This window comes from Parambassis ranga, chromosome 6 (assembly GCF_900634625.1).
Source record: "Parambassis ranga chromosome 6, fParRan2.1, whole genome shotgun sequence".
Taxonomy (NCBI): Eukaryota; Metazoa; Chordata; class Actinopteri; family Ambassidae; genus Parambassis; species Parambassis ranga.
Genome location: NC_041027.1, coordinates 8,068,588 through 8,091,654, shown reverse-complemented (window position 1 = coordinate 8,091,654; position 23,067 = coordinate 8,068,588). Strand labels below are relative to the sequence as shown.

The window sequence follows — 23,067 nt, the reverse complement described above, 5'->3', positions numbered from 1 at the left end:
ATGAGGTTGTTTCCCATTAAATCTGTACCAGTAAGGATTAGCTCTGTGTTTTTATTCAGAGAGAAAAAAAAACGGATTTCTCTTCAAAGATCTAAAATACAGGTGTTCAGAAGGTTTGCATTACAGTCAAACTGTGAATCCATCGAGACTTAATGCAGCTCTATACCATGCTCCTGGAAAGGTTCCAGCTCTGTGCAGGGAATTATGTGAGTGTGGCACGCTCTGTATCATATGTGCACCATATCTCTAACGTCCTATGTATAGATGCCCTTGAGGATGCTATAATAATCTTAACTTCAATGTGGTTCCATGCTGCTGCAATCTCCTGCGGATGGAACTTTTGCTGTGGGATTAACAGGGTGTAATGGGATGTGAAATCCAAGTCTTTGTCATTTCCAGCCAGAGCTGCCCCATAGCTGTATAGCTTCACTGGGTGGAGACTGAGGGGGACAGATTTAGAGCTTCATAAAAAGTAACATGCACATGTATATGACCTGACTTTATGAATTGAGGCAGATCAAAGACAGGCAGGGACAATTTAAAACATACAAAGATTCAGAACATGGTAGCTAATACCGTGTCAGACATCTCTAGCAAGATTACTCGAGTGTAAGAGAACACTGAAGTATCTGGGATCAGATGGGCAGCAGCAACATAACATGAAATGAAATTGTTGAGGCATTGTAGCTCACTTAATCTAGCATGACACCGGCATATAAGAAATGTCAAAATGAGGATTATAGGCTTGCAAAGGCAGGGGCTTCATGTCAGCAGGGGTCCGGGGGTTCAGGGATATGTCCTAAAGGACACACAAATGTGTCCCGCTTGCTTCTTTCAGCATGCTGACTAATTTCATTGTCTGTATTTCACTGCATGCCATTTAATATTTGGTCATTTTTACCAAATGTATCTTACCTCTTTTTCCTTCTGGCTTTTTTTTTATATGATAGTGAGGGGAGGGAACGACTGGTGAGGTAAAAGCACAGACACAGCACTGCTTCTCTTTAGGGACAGATAATTAATGCATAAACACAGTGGCCATGCAGGAAGTGTGGTTCATAAAAAGTTCATGAAATAAGCCTTCTCCAGGAGCGGTGCACATAAAATGAAAGCATATTTGCCTTTCACTTTGAGTCTGTCCTGCCCTGTTAAACTACTAAACTGCACCTCGTCATGGCACACTGCTCCAGGCAACCATTGTCACTGGCTTTGCTGCAGACATCTGTCTTACCTGAGAAGCAGACGGCATAGTTTCCATCCACTGCTTATAATGGAGACAGCAGGTTGTGCCATAATATAGCTAAGGAGGGGGGGGGCAACAGTGTTTACTCTGTGTCCACTGTGTAACCATAGAAATGGAATGTGATGCCACAATTAGATTGCTTCATATTAAAACCACACGACTCCACACCTTCATTTCATTTGACCACTGTGTGAACCCTTCAAGCACAACACAAACAAGGTAAAGCTGACATTATTGAACTGTTCGACGACATTTTGAGACTGTACTTTTACAAAAAGACCTGTAATAAATGAGAAGTCGACAGTGGATTTCTCCCCGGCTGTTATTAAGTGTAATCGCTCCTAGGTAATATGCTGTGCCCATGCTGCACCACTTTCTTCATGTACTCTGTAATGAGATTTTGCTATGTGCTGTGAGCAGGGGGTCTATTCACTTTGACCAACCACAGTCACTGCGGTGCCAAATGAGAAGCTTTTGTTATGTAGCTCAGAACAAACATGATCTGTGGGTCATTAGAAAAGCTTTGCTGTTGTACAGTAACATAATTAATGGAGGTTTCAGTGGGCTTCTGTTTGTATGGCAAGGTGGAATCATTTTTTTCTGGACAAAAGATATACATTATTCCCTCAGGTCTTTAATTAACATAACATGTGGCAACTACAGACATTATTCTGTTTTTGTAAGGCTTAGATGGAAGTATTTTCTCAAATGGTTTAAATTCGTGCAGAATCAATGTAAAGAAAACATGTGTGCAACTTGTCATTTTATATCATCATTCATAGTTAAGCATAAACAAAAAGCCAATCTGCTAATGCACATTTTACTGCTCAATTCTGCCAGATTCAAACAAGGCAGCAAAGATTTTTCTAAAAACAACGATGCAGCAGTCTCTAAACTCCCCTGGCCCATTCACATGATGACAGGTCCTGCACAAACTATAGGCAAGCAATGATATGCAAATACACAGGCTGTCAATAGCTGTTTAGCATCCTAACAGCAGTGGATAACTTTGCCTTTGGCATTCAATTGAAGATTCAATACTTTGTTTCCATGTCGCCATAGTGGATGAGAATTTGTTTCAGTGAGCTGTACGCACTGACAGAAGAGAAAACAACAATATATACGTTGATAACACACGAAAATGCATACAAATCAAAACAATGGATGAAATGATATCAAAAATATAGTTATTTCCACACATTCTGATTATTTCTATTATTATCAACAGTATAAATTGTCCCATAAGAAAAAAATACAAATGTATGTGCCACAGCCTGCTTTGTGTTCTTTGAAGACTGCAGCTGTAGTCAGTGTCTATAGACTTGGGTTTCACATAATAAACTATTAGGCATCTGGACAAACAGCAGAGAGGTGGTGAAAGGTGGCTAGAAAGCACAGTGCGTCAGACAATATTTCCTTTTGCTTTTTTCTCCCCTTGATTTCCCTTTTTTTCCATGCCTCTTCCCCTCGGCACCCTGCTGTCTTCATGCTTGTTTTTTCTTCATAAACTCCCTTGATTTCAGCCTGTTTTTCACTTTCCATTCAAAACACATACATATAGACAGACTGCTTATGTGCTCCCCGATGCAGTCTAAATCCTGCTGTTTTAGGAAACTGCCAGTGATATTTGATGCTCTTTCTCTGAGTCGTTTGATCTGCGTTCCCTGTTAGCTCTTGCATGCAGTATGGAGTCCCAGTGGGCAAAAAACAACAAATGAAATGATTCCAGTGCTGCATCCAACTGAAATAAAACACACCCTGGAGATCATACAAAGTAACAACCATTGTAAACAAAGGAAAAAAGGAGTGAGTGTGTTTTCACTGGGTAGCTTTTTGTTATTGTCTTCACATTTGAAAGCATATTTGTGAACAAGGGTAAACCTGTCTATATTCATTTTGTCCACAGTGTCATGTGTAGACAATTATGAAAACAAAACTTACACGACAAAGAGAAAGAGAGAGCATTTAGAGAAATGCAGTATGTTTATGTTCTTTAAGTCTAAAAAGAAAATTAACACTTTAATTGTGACAGTAGCCTAAATACCAAGCTGATGTCAGCAGTAACCTAACTGGATATGGCTCATTTATCACAGTAATTGCTTTGTTTCTAAATAAAAGAATATGATGTGTTTTAGTGAGCTATAGAGGTGCTGACAGGGTAATGATGTATGAAACAAACACAGGATATATTCTCAGTAGTCCTGCTGGTCTGTCGAAATCACATTTATTACTAATAATTGATGAATGCCATTGTTGAACGCACCCAGCTCTCTGAAACCAAACCCAGCTGTTTTCACACTTATCTAGGTGTGAAGCTGAATAACACTGATCTCAAGATTTTTCAGACCTGAACACATAAAGCAGTAAAGTTCATAAAATCTATCACCTCATCATTGATCATAACTGTTGTACTGTGTTACAGTATGTGCTTCATTCTCTTTGTTGTGTGTCTCTGTGTGTGTGTGAGATCCATAATGAGTTAAGCATAAAACATTGGAGCTTGCTTTTCATTCATGAGCAGTGACGTCGTTCTCCAAGTGGAGCGAAGGGAGTTTTTTGGGAGACCACAGCAAGTGGAACTCCTTGCGAGGCTGGGCTGTAACCCGAAGCCAAAGAGAAGTGAGAGAGAGTGAGAGAAACTGAGGGAGAAAGCAGTGAGAGAAGGAGAGAGACAGAGAGAGAGAGAGGGAGAGAGAGAAATGGAGGAAGGGGGAGGGATGGACTGAAGGGCCGAGAGAAGGTGATGTCAGCTGAGTTCAGAAAGTAAACAGAGTTCCAGACTGCAGCATGCTGTCTGCGGGACGGGGACTGCAGCTGGGGCAAACCCACAGGGGCAGCCGCACATTCCCCTGGACCAGCACCTTTTTTTCTGGGAAGAAGAGCTGGTTCCTCTTCATCTCCCTCTTTGCTCTTATCTCCTTACCCCAAGGCTCAGCCTGGCCCTACGGTAAGAGATCTTTAAGGACTTTACCTTTGCTCCTCTTCTTTTTGCTCTCTCCAAGTATGTCTATGTTTAGCACAGCGTCTCAGCTCTTTGTTCTCAAAAAAGCCGGCATCAGCACTCTACTCATCCCCTCTTCCCTCCTATCTTTAAGGGTGCTCAGCAGCACTTGTAATAGAAGACTTACAGTGATGTACAATCCATTGTTTTACAGAGGCAACAAAGAAAAACACCACCGCATGTTTGTGCAATCTTGTGTCTTTACAACTTGTTATGAAACACTAAGTGAAGAATTGTCCTCTGTGGGTTTATTTATTATCCCATTTAGTAGCACCATGTGATCTTCACAGATTTTTCTGCCCACTGCAATTGTAATAAAACAGAGATTCTTGTTCTTATTTAAAAGAAAAGAGCAAAACAACAGTTGGATGTTTCCACACATTCCTTGAGGTGAATTGAGGCAGCGAGATTCCTAATGGGGTTGTTGAATCTTGGCACAGGTTCCCTTTTGTGCAAGGGCAGCCTCTCTTAAAACACTTACCAGTTTGTTGTGAGTGAGTTCTCCCTGAGATCCAGCTTGACTCTGCCTGTTTACCCAGGGTGACCACTTGAACTGCTGCAGGAAGACATGAGTCATGTTTGACTCAATCACGCTGGTCATGGTAATGTGTGTACCATACACCGTCTCCAAGACTCCTAACCAGACCTCTAGCCTTCCCACACAGTAAAACAATACCTTCAATTTGTAGCGTCGGTGAATGTGGCAAAGGGTTGGGCAGCTGTGCTCTGTGATGAAGAGAATTTCCTTTGGCAGATTGTGTTGTTGTCAGCTGAGTCACTCTCCTCACGGCTTGTTTCATAATCTGTGTAATCAGATGATGAAAGATGTGTTGTATTGAGCAACCTAATATATTTTGTAACTACTGGTGTTTACATGCAAATCCAGTCTTTGGGGATTGTCTAGAATGCAGTATGTGTTCATACTTCTGCATGTTTAGGTGTTGTTTGGATCCTGTTAAGATCTCCCACCTGACCCCTGTTGTTAAGACACACTCGACTCATGGTGTGTTTAAGTACAGCATACAGGGTTGCTTTTAGAGCTTCTGGAAAAAAATCTTGGCATCTTAGTTACATGACGAAAAACATGGCCTCTGATATTGGAAAAATGTTGCTCCTGTCAGACAGCTAAAGGCTGAAAACAAATGTGCACTTCTCAGACTCCTGTTTGACCCACATTTGTGTACATACCTTTCTACAACAGCAGATAACACAGTGATAAAGTATTTCATTAGGTTTGTGGTTTCCAATTTGAGGGAAGTTTATTTAAAACAATCTACATGGTGACCACTGAGATCAGATACACTGGGACCACAGAGCTCCCCTGGGAGTTACCCTGTTCCATGATAGCTAAATCACTCCAACCTCAAAATACCAGGCAGCTGTTGTGGGCAGAAGGCAAAGGGAATTATATACTGGCACATACAGTTACAGTACATGCACAGGACATGCAATCCCAGCTGCTGTAAAAACAACCATTTTTCCATGATACATCAGCATGAAATAAGCTGCATTTTGTAACAAGGAAACTATTTATTTAGTGTTTAAATACTGTGACATTTGCTTCAGGGAACTCTTTCTGACACTAATTCTGACTTAACCATGGTGGATTTTGTGGTAAGAATAGCGCAAAGCTGTGTGCCACCAGGGGCAAGGGAGAAATGATGCTTTTTGTGATTTACGTAGGTGAAGTAAACATTAAAGCAGCGATTCAACATTTGTGGAAAGAGCCAGTTTTTCTTGCAGAGATTTCAACACATCTTCATGCTTAATTAGCTAAATAAGTAAACAATGATTCCAAAAGGACAAATATGGCTGCAGAAATGGGGCGATGGAGGCTTGTTTTCTTCATTGTTTCCCTCAAGTGCTTCATGATTGCGGTCAAACCATTGATTTCACTTAATGTGTCTGTCTTTGCTGTCGTTTTGTTTAATCAGCAAAACTATTTGTTTAGCTTTAGAGGGGGTCATGGTCTGGTTTAAAACAGTCCTTTTCACATTTATAAACACATGCAACATGGTTCTCCAGTTTCTTAGCCAGCATGGTGATGAGTCAAACTCAGCCCCAGAAGCCAGCACATCAGCTGACTGCAGCTGGTCTCAAAGCAGACAGATGGATCAGCTGATTCTCCTCTATGCATCATTAGAAACATGTCATACAAGCCTCTTTCATCTAGCTACTTTGGCCTGTCTTCTTTATGGCTGCAAGTTGATTTGCAGCTTTTGCTCTAAGTTTCTCCTTTCTATGTAGTCCTTGATCAAAAGTCATATTCTGATCATCCAAAAGCAAAATTAAGCTGTAATTGAATTCATGAATGTCAGTTTTAATGACAAATATTTCCCAAAATGCTACACTTTAACTTGACACAAACACAGTGTATGTCATCCAAAAGTCTCACTGGGCTCCAGTCTGCATCAAATGTGGCTCAAATGTGGATTTGGAGTTAAAAATAGCTCTGCAGAGTGAAGCAAGACAAAGCCCAGGCTGATAAGACAGAGATTCAGAGCAGTAAGCGCGATAATGACAAACGACACAATAACTGGCTTAAATGCCACAGATAATATTGTGCCCAGCTGCATTTCTGATAGCATTTGGATATCAAATTAGAGCTTAATTGTACAAGCTATCTGAGACTTCAAAAACAGCAGTTGATTGTGAATGAGAACTGGGGAAAAAGCGCAAAAATCAAAAAATATGCTGCCCACAGCTTTTTATTCTTGGCTCAGTTCAGAGGAAGTGGTTTCCACAAAATGATGGCACAGTGCTGGAGCAGATCTCTTTTTAGTCATTTGCAGGGTCAAGTTCAACACCTGCAGCACATTTTGAATGCAGTGTACAGTTCTGAGAGATTTCTGTATATATGAGCAAAATATATTTTTTATTTAAAAACAGGAAAATAACACAAAAGTTGTATGTTTTCTCCTTGGCAGAAATCAGAGTTTCCTACAGCCGTCTTTCAGGTCAGTGGGCCAGCAGGGCAGGAAGGTCAAGCACAATGTCATAGGAGAATGTCTGTCTCGGGTTAGAATGATGTCAGTCTCTGGATCCACATCAAAGATGTGCAGCTGAGACAGGCTGCTTAAAACGTGGGCCTGCAAAGCTTCTGATGGGTGGCAGTGCTTTGTGACATGCAATGTTCTCCAACCAAAGGACAGGGCATCTGTCATTACTGTTTTCCTTTCAATGGCTTCTTGGCATACATGTTGAGGAGTGCATTGAAGACAGCAACATCTGGAATGAAAAAAGTAGATGTCACTTACATAAGACCTGAAAAACCAAACAACCCACACAACTACATGCTAGCTACAGGGAAAAAAGTTAAATGTGTGTCCATGGCATAGTGCCATCGACATCATATATACACAAGTTAAAAGAAATGTGCGGACGGCATCACACATACCTTAAATAACTTAAATACTTAAATAAAAGAAAGGCTGAGAGACAACCATTAGATAAATAGAGAAGCTTTGTTATTAGACGAATTTATTCTCTCAACACTTCTAGTTTGTGATTAAATGCGATGTTAGCCAGGGGCACAGACCATAATCACAGTCTTGACTTAAATTATAGGGTCTTTGCATGTTGAGGCATTTTTGTTTTTACACGCATGTCTGTATTTGCATATAAGCACTTAGACACATCATTGTTTAAAAACAAAAACAATCAATCAGTATTTCCTTCTGACCAGGAAAACACTGAAGGGCACCTCACACACACACAAATGCATCCATGCTCAGGCCAAACCTGGTCCACACGCATTTCCACACCTGTTAAGATCTTCCTGTAAAAAACCCACATGAAGCTGTTACCGTTACCTGCAGGTGTTGACCTGGAAGCCTAACAGATGTATTTTTTTTACAAGCTAGTAAGCCTATTGCTGAAATGAATAAATGCAAATCACTAGGATGCAAGCCAAAGCAGAGTTATGTAAAAATGATATTCATGCTTATTAAGGAGAGAGAGATAGAAGTTTAGAAAAATAAAGATGCATTCCTGCATGTGTTCAGGTCTGGAGGGGAGAAGCCTCAGAGTCATGCTTCAGAGAAAAACATAACAGCCTTATCAACAGAGCTGGAGGTCAGCACTCTCGATCCAGTTACAGTGTATAAACACTGAAAAAGCTGCTGCCTGGCTTTATTTACTTCAAGTAGGAGCATTAAAAAACAGATTAGGAAAATCCTGTCTGTCTGAGGTGCAACACGAAAAAAAAACAGCAAGATCTTATAAGGCAGGATTTTCATGTCTATATCGGAGGACAGGACACAGCAGGGAACCCTGCAATGACATTACCAGCCCAGCTCATAAAGTCTTTTGACCCTTTTACGCTTATGTCCTATAAATCAGTCTCACTGGCCAAGTGTCTTCACAGAAAGGAAGCAGAAAAGCTGTTCCTTGAGAGGGGGTAAAGGTGTCAGCACATCTTAATCCCCATGTGGCAGCCATGACACCTTCTAAGCACTGTTTTCATCTTTTAGTAAGAAAACTAATGGCAGTGGCCTAAAGAAGACAGTAATAAAATTGTCTAGCACTGGTAAAATATTGCTTGGAGTGTTTGAAAGTCTCCATCCTCTGATGCTGTAATCATAACAAAAGCCATTGTTTTCTAGATTTCTATATAGGAGAGTGAAAACACACCACAGTGTGATTGGACCCCTGTTGTGCAAACACTGAGAAAAGGCTATTTTAATCACACAATTAGCAGCCATCGATTTCACACTGCAAGATTAAATTATACTGGCAAGTGCTCTACACATCATATATGAAGGCCTACATGAAAATGTGGCAGAACACTTTATGGGGTTCCAGAGAGATGTTGATGTGGAAATCTCACATGGGTGCAAATGACTGCATATTCCACAGAGCAGATGTTCTATTTAGATCATTCCTTCTAAAAATACACCTGAATGTGCTACTTAGACATGTCTTCAGTGATGAACTGATCAGAATCTAGAGGACAGATTCAGGTATATCTGCACAGCTGAAAGGCAGACGTCAACTGAACTAGTTTAAGTCCACTGAAGGCCGACTGCTTTATATGTTGATTGGAACACTGGATGTCTCTGATACAGCCTGTCTTTAAATTATAAGCTTCCAGTAGTTTCTGTGTCACTGGTGGGCACAACAAACCGACATATATGACCATGAACATCTGCACATCACCCTGCGATGAAATGTATCTCTCTCTCTCTCTCTCACACACACACACGCACACACACATATATACATATTTTATGTAATAGAGTCTGAACAACAGTCAGTTGTGTCATCTTAAAAATTGCACTTTCTAATACAACTTACTTGCTGAGGCTGAAAAATGCTGTCATATCTGTCTTATTTCTGCCTATTGTCTCAACACACATCTCTTAAAACAGTCCAGGCCATGCCCATACCACGGATGTTTGTGGTTCTCTCACTCGGTCAAAGAAAAATCCACAAAAATTACAATCTCAACAGAAAGCTTCTCTGTTTTAGTCCTGACCAGATAAACCAAGCTGAAACCAAAAAAAGACAACACAAGAACGTCCGCTTTGATTTGAAAACCAAGTGAGTGAACCTGTTTTTATTCATTTTTAACCACAATAAACTTTTACCAGTGGTTAGTGTGACAGCACGAGCGCTCTGTAAGGCACTGGTGTATTTTACTGACATTATATCTGCACAGCTACACCAGAAGGATTCAGGTTTAATATAGAAATCCAGCTGAGCTCAGACTCCTGTCCTTAAAACGCCTCTATTAAAACTGACCCAGTGGCATTACACAACCTGCATCCTGTATGATTGATGTCAGTATGTACGCTGTATGTCCTCTAGGAGAAACAGCAGAAGAGAAGACCAGACTGTGGCTGGACTGAGACACAATTTATGATATCATTAATGTGGAAGGGCAGTGGGGACAACTCTCTGCCTTCCGAGCCATGTGTGCTTCTCCTCTCTTCACTTGTAGTTGTTGGCTTTCTTTGCCAGTGTATTCGTGTGTCTGCGCATTACAGTTTCACAAACAGACCTAGGGTTACAAATAAAGTAGTCTGTGGTTGAAAGCAAAGAACTTATTGTGATCGGAGGGCTGGGTGGAGATACAGTACTGAACACAGCGACACTGTGCCAAGTTTAAAGTGCAGCTTCTGTTAGTTCTCTGTCCACATCTGCCACAAGAGAATTTCCACTTGTCTGTTTCAGCTTTTAAATCCACTGTTACATAATCACAGCCACTCAGGCTCAAAGCTCTCTGAATCACTGTTTTCCAGGCTAATTATGCATCACATTTATTGGGTAAAGACTTTACAAAGCAACAAGGTCAGTGTTTATAATTGTGAGGCATTTTTTGATTAATGATTTGACTATGTTTTCCATAATGGTGACTTCATTATGGCTTGTGTGACATAAAGGTACACAGAGGAGGTAAACTACTGAGTTTTGTGGTTAACTTAAAAAAGGAGCTTGTAAACATATGGCAGTGGAAACACACTCACTCACTAACACATCCAATCACACTTTCCAACCAGACCAACCAATACCTTCCTTGACTCATCTTCAACTGCATGTTGGCTCACATATTTTGCGTCCTGCTTGCATGTTATATTCCTTACATTGATATATCTTCTTCTTTAGATTACAGGTACTTGTACAACCATTGTCCAGGTCCAGAGTGGAATGTGATGTGCAGAGGCTGCTGCGAGTATGACGTGATCCGCTGTAAGTGCCCTCTGCAGGGGACTCCAGTGGGCTATGCAGTGCCCTGCTGCCGTAATGCCATCAATGAGTGTGACCCCTGCATAATCCATCCAGGTACAACCACTGCCAACACACTACTTTTTTCTTTTAACAACAGGAATCAGTTAATTCTGTTCATTTTGAATATCTGCTATGCCATTTGTGCAAGAACAAGTGCTATCTATTAAGTGCTCAGCTGTTTGCATTGTAGCATGACAGACTGACAGTGTGACCGGCTGAAAACAACATCAGTCTGATCTCATTTCTGTACACGCTCACTGTCTTCACTTTATCCTTTTGAAATGACAGGTTGCAGGCGTGAATGATTACATTTTGTTTCATGAATGGGAGTAATAAATAAAGGAATCAGAATTCCTTTATTTATCCCCTAGGGAAAAATTGTTTTTTGTTACAGACAGACAAGATCCCAGCCAAGAATCAAAATGGATCTTGTCAGAGTTTCCCTGTTGATGGCTTTCTTGGGTGGGAATCATCTTCCAGAATCTCCTGTGGTCCTTTTTTAATGATAAACCCTCCAAACCAAAGTAGAGGATAACTGCATGAAGGCCTATGATGTTCATGTTTTCCCCCAAACATTCTGTTTACTCACTCAAAGAGTCGCACTGCACATGCTTAACTACAAGCTGTATAACTCATCTCCTTCAACATGTGGCCACAAACACATCAGTCAACACTTGTACAGCCACCTGGGGATTTAAGCAACAGCTTAAACACCCAGAATCTTAGTTTTGTTTTTTTCATGCTTCTCCTACATGCCATTCTCTTATAGAAGTATGTGTTGTTTTCTTCACAGCGTATATGTGTCAGGTTTTACTTTACAAAGGGAAAGAAACAGCTGATCAGCATTAAAGGGATCCCTATACATCATGTTTTTACTATGTTTACATTACATGTTTACAAAATATATTCCATCCTGTGGGGAGGATCATAAGTCTTCACATATGCATCCAGAGCCCATTTGTTGTCTAAGGTCATATACCTGTGCTCAGGTCGGATGTTGGCCTTCTCCCCATGGAGAAAGCAGCCTCTTAAGTGAAAATCCATCCAGCCAGGAAGACATTTCATCTGGTTTTCTCCACATTTCTATTTAGGGAGCAGTGATGTGTTTTAGTTTTGTGTTGTAGTGACAAATGAGCCTAATGAGTTAAGCAGAGTTGGTGCGAAGGAAACAGCAATAGGCTAAAGATCTATTCTTACATTTCATTTGAAAGCATTAATGTAATATTCACAGTCTTCTCCAGTCCTTTATATGTCCTATTCCCTGTCACTTTGTTTGTCTTTCAGGTTGCAGCATATTTGAGAACTGTAAGCGCTGTAACAATGGAACATGGGGCCCAAGGGATGACTTCTTCATTAGTGGCCAGTACTGCTCCGAGTGTCGGCCTGGCTGGTCTGGTGGAGACTGCATGAGTGAGTCTTTTCATTCTCCCAATTAGCAGATCTTACATGGCTGCAAATGAATGCTGTGAACTATATGATGTTTTCCTTTCCTGATGATTTATCTTCATCTGTGCCAACTTGGAATGCAGCCATAATGCCCAGGAGGTTTTCCATGAGGAGTTGAATGACAAGTCAGAGTCAACAACGAGTAATATCCATAAAACTATTTAATATGTAACATTTGGACACTGACTGAAGCTTTTAAATGCAAATACTCTACCAAGGGGCACAGCAAGCATACATTTAATTAACAGCAGAAACCTGGAAAGGCTGCTGAAAGCTTTTGTTACCCCTGTGTGCATTGTGTGTTTAAAGCAGTGCTTCTGGAACAACTTTGAAAACCTAAATGTGATTACTGTTGATGTGAATGGTAACCATAGCAGCTCAAAATAATAATTAAGTTGGAATTAAAAAAAGAAACTTTACAGGATTGAATTTATGTGCCTTTCAGAGTGTGGGGGAGTGATCCATAAAAGGCAGGGCCATTTGGTGTTGGAGAGCTACCCCAACAATGCAAGGTGTGAGTGGACCATACAGGTGGATAGGCCGTTTACCATCGATCTCAGGTAAGGTCATTCCTTCTCTGTAAATGTTGAAACTACCCATAAAAAAATCAATCAGACAATTATAATGTTACACACCAGCCAACCAGTGGACAAAAAACGGATTTAAATGGTGGAACTTACAAATATTTTGGAAACTAATGCATTTAGGAAACCTTTGAGCCCATAAAGTTAAACCCGTTGCATTTGGTGAGCCTCTAAAGCTTTTCTTATTGGGATCGTCATTGTCCATCTGTAATAGTTATTAATAACTGGCCTGCTTAAGTCAGTTTTCCACTCAGTGCAGATTTTTCTGCAAGATGTATGCTGTGGACTGATGGCAAGTTTACAACAAAATTTTGGAAACCATAGCTGACTCTTTTTTTTCTGGAAAGTTATTACTTTTCTGTCCTGTGATAACTTCTATTTCTGTAATTTTCTCCATTACACACACACACACACAGCATTTTACAAGCGAGCGTTTGTGCAGGGTTTTAACTGAACAAAAGCTCCATACAGCTAGATGTAGACGGTGCATGCAGTGCATACAAACCTGTGTTGTAGTGTGCGTAAAAAATATTTAATGATTTCATGCATTTTTTTTCCCCGTTAAAAGCCCCTCTATAAACTTTACAGCCATGATGAATATGACATCCATAGATTCCATGGCTAACCAGCCACATAGGTACGACCAATGTCGCTTTTTTATATTCTTAGTTTGTAAAATAAATCTAATGAACGCCACTGCACTCTAATGGAAAACTATACGTTTGTCCTGACTCACTAAGGAATTACTGGCCGGGTTTTTTTGTCTGTCTTTAACTAGGGTGGCTTGCAGTACATCACATGCAACATATTTACTCAATTACAACCAGCATTAATTCTTGGGATCTGCTGCAGGCTAACATGTAGCTTTACCGTATATCTCATTAGTCTAAGCTTCCCTGGCCCAAGGGACTGCGATAAAAGATAATATTGAAGGATTTGGGAGCATGCCCATGTTGTGTTTAAAGTACATCATGCCCGGTTGAATGTCAGGCCTTGAAGATTACCTCTGAAAACACTGAAAATGGGGACAGACTCCTTTGTGTTTGTTTAAATCCAGCTGCTAGACGTCTCAGAACAAAACTACTCCTGATTTGAAAGTGAATAAAAAAAGTTCTCCTTATCATTGTTATAGTCATGCTACTACTAATAGGCCCTACAGCCACAACAGCAAACAAAGACTTGTTCGGAAATCTGGCAACACAAATGTTGTGCAAAACAGTACAACCTGTACTGTTTGTTTTGGAAATAATCTTGGAAGTAATCTTGGCAATCGTTATGTTGATTTAACATTCATAGATATATTTTATAAACATTTAAATGCTGTTGGTCTGAAATAACTGGATGTTTAGATGGGTGGTGCTTTTTATTAGCAGAACATACTGCCTATTACAATGATGTGATGGCATTCAGCTGCTTAATGGGTACATTATGAGTCTTACTCAATAATTTATCTATTAAATAGGGCAAAAAAGTTCCTGCACAGGTCACACAGCATCTGTTTTTGTTTTATTGCAGCTGTCTAATGTCTATAGACAGTGTGTGTATTTGTTTTTCTACTACATATTAGCTTTTATAATATCAGTGCAAAGCGTCACACAGTAATAATGTGGTATTAAAAGCCTATACCTGTGTTAATCATGAACTTTTGGTGTTGCATGTAAAAACTGTCACCACAAATTGTTGTTTTTCTGTTGTGTCTTCAGATGCTTGTCTTTGTTTTCTGTCCACTATTACTATCCCCATCATGAATATGTCAAGTGGCACTGCAGTGGTTAAACTGTATAAATTTGTTTTTTATTTTGAGGTTCAGCTCATGTTTTCCTTCTGAATTGTGTGTATTTACAGGTTTATGATGCTGAGTCTGGAGTTTCACCATTCTTGTCGCTATGACTATGTGGAGGTCAGAGATGGAGACAGCATCAACTCACGTGTTATTGGTAGATTCTGTGGAAACAGCAGACCAGCTCCAGTTCAGAGCTCTGGAAACAGTCTGCACATTCTCTTTGTTTCTGATGGTTACAAAAATTTCGATGGATTCTTCGCCACTTTCCAGGAAAGCTCAGGTATGTAATGCAACAAGGAAAACCAAAGTACACAAACCAAAATTCTAGTAGTACTACTATTACTGCAGCAGACCCTTGTTCCCAACACAATAAACAAAAAGTCTTGTAGAGTCATAGTCTTAACACATAGGTTCTTTGGAGTCATGGACCAACACAAATGCAAACAAGGTTTCCATGGCACTCAGGGTCCAGTGCATATAAAAAGCCTTTAATTGGAAATGCCTGGCACCTACATGTTTTGGCAAAAGCCTTTGTCAGAGTGTTGAGCCTGCTTACAGCTCACTGAGAAACCACAATGTCCTCATTTTCCAGAAATGTCCTCAATCTTGAGGTCTCAACGCATATACACACACACACACACACACACACACGCTACCAGCAGCCAGGTCTAGTAACAGTAAACAGAGGCCTTTTGTGTGCACACACATTTAGAAGTGAACAAAATCACATTTAATAGCTTTAGCATGGAATCCTTTGATGTTGCCTGATGTGAAGAGACCTCACACTGTATTTTTAAACTGCTAATAAAGTCAGTGTTTCTGTGTGTTTACAGCCTGCAGCTCCTCCCCTTGCCTACATGATGGGACTTGTGTCCTGGACAGTTCCTACACTTACCATTGTGCCTGCCTGGCTGGTTACACAGGGAAGAGGTGTGAAAATGGTGAGTACTGATCATGACCAATGTCTCTACAGTATGATCAAGTGATTAAAAAAATAGTAAGGAGAGGAAAATTTAAAAAAAACAAACTGCAGGCGGATTGTCAGTGGAAGAAAGTGTTTTTTACAGGACTTTCCATTTCCTGAGGCAGCTGCTGGACACTTAGAGATGCTTATAAAATCTCAGAATTATTTTAGGAATTTTCTACTGAAATGGGGCACAGCTAGTTACAAGGAACACAATAAGGATGGATGTACTGCTTAAAGCCTTCTTGCTGTTGCTGCCCTGCAGCAGGCAGTGATTCACTGAATCTGAAAGGGAGAGGTTTGTGGTCTGGACTGAGTTCAGGCCAGCTGCCTTCCCCAGTCCCACCTGTGGCTCATGTTTCCATGGATGAACTGTAGACACACATGACCACATAACAAATGTGATTTCATGAATTTAGGCAGCATCATTAATCCCTACTGCTGTGAATTGATGGGAGAGTTGGGGAAAGGCAAAAGTTTAATGTCAGGAAAACATAGTGGGTTCTGAAGATACCCACCTTGCTGTAACTCAGTATCACCACTTTGTGAAGTGGGTACTACTCTCTCAGGGTGTGGTTAGGTGCTCCTTACCCTACAAGGGCTTTCATTTTATAGATGCCTGAGCCCTAACTTGTGTTTTTGTACCCTTATACACCTCCCCAAAGATCCTGCAAAAACAGACTTCCTGAGTTCCACTTTCTCTTTTTCTTGTGGTGCTGTTTTTCAGGGCTAGATTCAAGTCTATAAAACGAATGGTGAAACTATTCTGCTCCTATAACAAAAGCCAGCTTTCCCATTGGAGGAGACACCCGTAAAAAAAGGCAGTAGTTTCATTCCACACAGCGTGCAGTCATCTGTATTCCCACAAGGAATCCTCAGCTGTTAATTTTAATGGATGCGAGCTGGGATAATGCTAATGTGTCTCATTTTGTTGAGGAAATGTAGTCTACATTTCTGCCCCAGAGTCAGATGGAGAATTTAAAGTATGAACCTGACTTCAGCCATATTTTATGCCTGCAGTAATCAACCTGTCATCTGTTGTAAGTCTAAGCTGAAACTCATTCTGTATGAGAGAGTGTGACACACTATCACAGAAACTTATGATAGATAATAGACTCTCTCCTGTACCTGCTCTCTCTCCGGCCCGCTGATGTGTTTCAGATCAGTGAAACAGTGATTTACTCACTCAAGTATGTGTGCACATCATGCAAGTTTCCGCCCTAATAAGCTCTGATTTATTTTATTATGTCCATGGACAAAAAACATCAATGCCTACAGTACCTCAGGGTGCTTCATTTCTTTTTTTTTTACACGTTCAACAGAGGTCAAGTACAGTTTATTTTTCCTCTTTTGGTTGGCCTGACAGCATTCTCCATTCCCTTAGGGACTGAAGGTTGGAAATGCCGTATGGCCAATACGCCCAGATTATAGGGAGGGTGCCTTGGTTTGGAACTATAAAACCCACAGACATTGCATTTCATGGATCTGATCCCACTCAAAGTCAACAACACAGAAAATCTCCTGAGGGATCATCTCACAGAGAGTGCATATGATTACTGAGGTGTTAGTGTGTGTGTTTTGTGAACTCACTTGTGGGAGGTGAACAACAGATTTTAAGTTGGCCTTTAAGATAGCAATAGATACTTTATCACAAGTGAACAGCATATCATTGTTATATAAAAGTGTTAAACAGTATTCTACAAACCAATTTCTGCTACAACACTTCATAAAATCCTCTTTTACAACAGTGGAAAGTTTAACTGCTTGACTAAAGTTCTTTTATTGCATCTATTTCTTCCTTATTTACAAGCCATGTGTTAAAGTCTCACCACAAACTGTTCACACTTCACCCTGATGGGTGAAATTATTCATTAATGAGGCTCTGAGGTATATCCTTTTAATTCTCCAGACCTGGTTGAATTAGGAGTTTTGACTCATTCTAGACTTAAGTCTGTGAACTACCTGTCTAACCAGAAGGCAGTGAGCCCACTGAAGGTCTGGTCTTTTTCTACATTTGAAGTGCTGTAAACCAAGGCTTGAGGTATGCCAGAGATGCCTTCCTTGCTTTGTAAAGATCTAGGATTCAGTACAGGAGGGGGAAAAACAACATGAGAAATAAACCATGCGTGTCTGTATTTCCGCTCAGTGGTAGGATGCCGCAGGCCTCCAGTGCCCACACATGGATCAACAGAGGGTGTGTTTCACCATTCTGGTGCACGCATCACTTTCCGTTGCAACCCAGGGTTTGAGCTGCGGGGGTTCCGTTCTGCCATCTGCCTGAGTGATGGCACCTGGAGTGCACCGGCTCCGGAGTGTGGTAAAAAATATTTTTTTCTTTCTCACAATTAATTACACTTTGTGCTCTGGGAAAGACATATGTTGAGTCTTGCTTGAGTCTGGATGCTTCAGAGATGGTGCAGATTGTGGAAAAAGGTTGTTTTGCAGGTTCTTATAGGCTGATTTTCTTTCCTGTGCTCAGTGCCAGTGGAAAGAGTCTGTGCTCTGCCACCCAAGCCAACACATGGGGACCACTTCTTGGTTTACGGACCCAATGACGTCCTCATTGCTTTACAGTACCTGTGCCACCAGCCCTACGAACTCAGTGGCAGCTCTCAGAGAACATGCCTCCCTAACAACACCTGGAGTGGGACTCCTCCTTTTTGCACCAAAGGTCAGACATGGATTCATTGCAAACAGTTCATTTTTATAAGTAGCAATTCAGCATAATGTTGGACTGAACAACTGCCAAGAGACTTCTAATTCAGTAATGACCTCATTTTATGGTTTTTATCCACAGTGAATAACACTCTCACTCAAGCAGAAAAGGACAAAGACAAAGCAAAAGAAACAGACACATACGCTGACAAAGATATCACCAAACCTAAAGAGAAAGATCAAGACAACACAACTGGGGAAAAAGAAAGTCTTGGAGAGAAAGACGTAAACACTGGGCAGGAAAATACGACAGCAGTCAGCGGAGAAGATAAATACACTGGGACCATTCCAGAGAAAACTGCAGCTGAGGGTGGGACTGAAGGAGAGCAAGGGGAAAGAAATACTGGGTCAGAGAAACCGACTGGAGGCAAAAAAGATAAAGTGGATAGCCAAAGCCCAGATAACAGCCTGAACACAGTTGAAAAGAAAGACCCAGAGATACCAAAGTCACCAGAGAAAAAAGGAGGCAGTTCAGACACTAACCTGGAGACAGGGAAGACAGATATCACGGAAATAGTCGTGATTAAAGACAAAGGGCAAGAGGAGAGTGAAAGAAAAGAGAAGCAGATGAATGGAAAAAGAGATCCGGACAAAATCGGCCCTAATGATACCAAGCTGAGTACGGTCATATCTGAGGGTGACAACACAGTGGAAATATTTGAACTGGAAATGACAAAGAACAACACAGTTACATATGAAACTAGAGGTGACAAGAAAGAAAATAATACCATAGGGTCTCCCACACCGGGGAGAAGAATCATCCCATCTCAAGTCAACATGACGCAGTACAGAGCAGAAAAGCCAGCAGCTAAGGTGGACCAGACAGGCGGGGATTCTTCTGAGAAAACAAAGGAGGAGCTGGCAAAGGAGACGGCGGAGAAAGAAAAAGAAAAGGAGCGAGAGGTCAATCAAAGCTTCACCGGTAAGTGACATTTAGACAAATAAAAAATGACTATTATCCACATTCCTTTCACTCTCATTGTCCTTTGTCCTCTTTCCAGACAAAAGCTGCCCACCTCTGCCTCGCCTCTACCATGGCTACCACCAGGTGGTGCCGGGTTTGGAACCTGAAACGGTGGAGTACATGTGTAACCACTCTTATGCTGTCAGTGGTGATAGCAGACGTATTTGCCAGCCGGACGGCACCTGGAGTGGCAAGCAGCCCATCTGTGTCAGAGGTACACTGTCATCTGTTTATCACAACTGTAATTATTGATAGTGATTTGGTTGATTAGACACTTTTAAAGAGTTATTACTACATATATATAATATATATTATATACTATAATGGTAAGCAGGTAGAGGTTGAGGTAGGTAGAGGTAGGTAGCAGAGTTTTGGTGAGATCACAACAATATATAATATACAATATAATATATATAATATACAACAAATGCTAGATAAATAAGTACTTAATTAAAGCTTGGGGATTTGTCACTTTATAGCAGGCTGTCAAACTTGTTGATGATTTCAGAATGCTAATGATAATATGATAATAAAGGATGACAGTGAAATAATCCATCAAGTAAATATTAATTAGTTCTTAGTGGATTTTTGCTCTGCATCTCTTTTCTTAGAAGTAAATAGTAGATATGCCCAATGGAGCAAATTTTTCCACTGAAGGAGTAAACAGAGCCAGAGCAGACTGTGCTGTGCAGAGGATTTTTTTTTAAATTTAACAAATGTTTATATTTTTTTTCCATCAAATGATTATACTTTTTGTTTATACTAAGCTTACCATAAAGATTAAATCAGGTGCTGTTTCTGTTGCAGGGACTTTGGTGTGTGTCGAATGAGTGTGTGTTCATACCACTGTGTATATGTGTTTATATGCAGCATGTCGAGAGCCCAAAGTGTCAGAGCTGGTTAAACAAAGAGTTCTACCGCCTCAGGCGCCATCCAGGTATGTTTATCAGTGACACTTCGTAGGCTGTAGGAGGCATGAGTGTCAGTATGAAATACAGGACTGTATGAAATGACATCCATATAAACTGTGAATCCTTTAGTGTAGACCGAACCTCAGAAATGTCATAATAACAATGAAACATTTACTTTCACAATCTTTCACTATCATTGTGATAGTAATTTGTGTCAGTGGTACTCTTAATGTGCTCAGATTCTGTATTGGGTATTTAAAAAAACATTAGAGTACTCACTGATGGGCTTTATGGCCATATATCCTTATTTTCTCCAGAAAGACACCTGTACACAAGCTCTACTCCTCCGCACTGAGCCGACAGCTCCAGTCTGACAGCCCCACCAAAGGCCCCCCAGTGGTCCCCCAGTTGCCCCAGGGCTTCCACCATCTGTACACACACATAGAGTATGAGTGTGCATCTCAGTTCTACCACCACTCCGGCAGTCCACGCCGCACTTGCTTGAAGACGGGAAAATGGAGTGGGCGCCATGTCTCCTGTTCACCAGGTGAGGGCAGCAGAGCACTGTCTGAACTCACACATTTTAATGCCGTTATCTTATTGCACATATCGAGCACAATATAAATCAAATCAATTAATGATCATTCAAACTAAAATTTGTTTTAAATAAATATTGACTCTTTTTGTTAGGGGCCACTTTAATCTAAGAAACTTTGCTGACATGTACAGTTGACATATAAATCAATGCAATGAGATAATGCTGAACTGGCCCTCCCAGAAAGGTTCAAAATGCTCTTTTAAGTCTGATTATTTGTCTTATTGGCTGGTGATAAAGGGTTTTAAGTGAATCTCAGAAGGGAAGGTGAAACAGATACCCATCTGTGTTGATGGACTGTGCTTAAAGATTCTGTTTGCCTCTTCCTTCTGTCACATTTCACACGGCTGCTTGGCTTTTATGTGCTTCTCCACCTATCCCACTACTTTGCATTTTCCAAACACTCTTCAAAATAGTTTAAAGTAAATGCTTTTCAAAGCTTTCACATGTTGACACAGTCTCCATGTTAATCTGATTTCTCCTGCGTTATTTTCCCTGCCCTCCCTTTGATGATAATCTCACCTCTCATCCTGTCACCTCCTTTTTGGCAGTGTGTGGGAAGCATCCCACCTTTGACCCAAAGAGGCCGGAAGAGGCTCACTGGCCTTGGCTGGCAGCCATCTACCACCGCTCCACTAAGGGGACAGAGACCAAGGTGACCAAGGCAGACAGCCAGGCCGGGTCTCTGAAGAAGAACGGTGGAGTAACAGGAACTGGCAGCTATAACCAGGCTTCTGGCTGGCAGCTTGTCTGCAGCGGGGCTCTGGTTAACCAAAGGACTCTGGTGGTTGCAGCTCACTGTGTCACAGAGCTGGGTAAGGTGTATCCTGTGCATACAGCCACAATCAAAGTAGTAGTGGGAAAACACCATCGTGATGACGGCAGAGAAAATAAAGGTCTTCAACACCTGAGGGTAAGCTAAAGGAGGTTTTCTCTTTTAATTAGCCTTTTTTAATCACACTTCTTGAGTAAGTCTTTATTTTCCTTTTGTAGGTGGCCTCCATTAATGTTCACCCAAATTATGACCCCAATATTCTTGATTCAGACATGGCTGTGATCAAGTTACTTGACAAAGCAAAGGTTGGTGAAAAAGTGCTGCCCATCTGCCTCTCAGAAAGCCAAGAAGAGGAGGTGTCCTCAGGCCAGGGCCTCGTAACAGGCTGGTCTCTCCAGCCAGATCCAAGCTTAGGTCCTGAAGAGAAGGCAAGGGTAGGCCTCGTTCAACTTGCTGATGTTGTCCCATGTGAGCAGCAGTACGCTCGTAATGGCGTCCCAATCAGTGTCACAGACAACATGCTCTGTGCCAGCCAAAAGCCTGACTATGGACCATCTAAAATTTGTCCCTCTGACACGGGGGGAATCCTTGTCCTCCCTGCCCTTTCTGAAGCCAGCAGCAACCAGAGGCCCTCGTTCAGTTTTACACAGGTGCAAGGAGAGAGCCAAAGGCTGTGGAGAATCCTGGGACTTGTGAGCTTTGGCTATGACCAAGGGGAGTGCAATCCTGATCTTTACACTGTCTACACACGTGTAGCCAACTTCAAAGACTGGATTGAAAGCAATATGAAATGAAAACCTAACATGCCTCTCCTTTCTTTTTATTTTAAAGTGTATTCATTCTGTCTAACCTTTTTTGGTTTTTGTTGTATACACAAGGGCATTTTCTTCCTAAATGCAGAAGCAACACTGGACAACGCAGTGCTCTAACTGAAGGTGGTGCTAACACATCAGATGTGTCCAGCACCAACCTTTCATCTGAAGACTTCAGTGTTCAGGTCCCTCAGCCTGAGGTTACAGACTTGAAGACGACCACAAAACCATTCAACTGATGATGGTTTGGATTGTACTCATTGTTATGTATATATGTTGTAATATTCTGATATTGTATCAGTTCATATGACTACAGAGGTGTAAATATTGTTAGTGAATGACACATTTTTAATTAAAGAACATGTTATTGTGGTAAAAGCTTGTCAGTCTTTTCTCCTCTTTTGTTGTCTGAGCGTGTACAAATTTTCTGTACAGAGTTCAGTGCAATAATTTGAAAAGAAACACCTTATATTTGCTCTGTGAAGCACACAGGAGGTTTGCATTATGGAGCAAATGAATCCAGGTCAGAGCTGCAACACTTTCAT

At 41.0% G+C, this 23,067-nt stretch overlaps 1 protein-coding gene across 1 annotated transcript; it reads left to right on the top strand.

Annotated features, from left to right (window-relative positions):
- The first annotated feature begins 3,891 nt into the window (after nt 1-3,891).
- pamr1b (peptidase domain containing associated with muscle regeneration 1b) lies at nt 3,892-22,861 on the top strand. Its single transcript, XM_028408572.1, has 14 exons — nt 3,892-4,190; nt 10,851-11,027; nt 12,258-12,383; nt 12,865-12,979; nt 14,849-15,066; nt 15,620-15,727; nt 17,897-18,067; nt 18,230-18,421; nt 18,548-19,387; nt 19,467-19,643; nt 20,300-20,366; nt 20,658-20,887; nt 21,487-21,848; nt 21,929-22,861. Exons 1-14 carry the CDS (start codon nt 4,031-4,033, stop codon nt 22,502-22,504), a joined length of 3,519 nt encoding a protein of 1,172 aa, XP_028264373.1. The 5' UTR covers nt 3,892-4,030; the 3' UTR covers nt 22,505-22,861.
- Nucleotides 22,862-23,067: the final 206 nt, after the last annotated feature.

Excerpts from the sequence above, each read along its gene's own strand:
- pamr1b (XM_028408572.1), top strand. The coding sequence starts at position 4,031 with ATGCTGTCTGCGGGACGGGGACTGCAGCTGGGGCAAACCCACAGGGGC. Across the intron at positions 12,980-14,848 it reads CCGTTTACCATCGATCTCAG|GTTTATGATGCTGAGTCTGG; the intron begins GTAAGGTCATTC and ends GTGTATTTACAG. Across the intron at positions 15,067-15,619 it reads CACTTTCCAGGAAAGCTCAG|CCTGCAGCTCCTCCCCTTGC; the intron begins GTATGTAATGCA and ends GTGTGTTTACAG.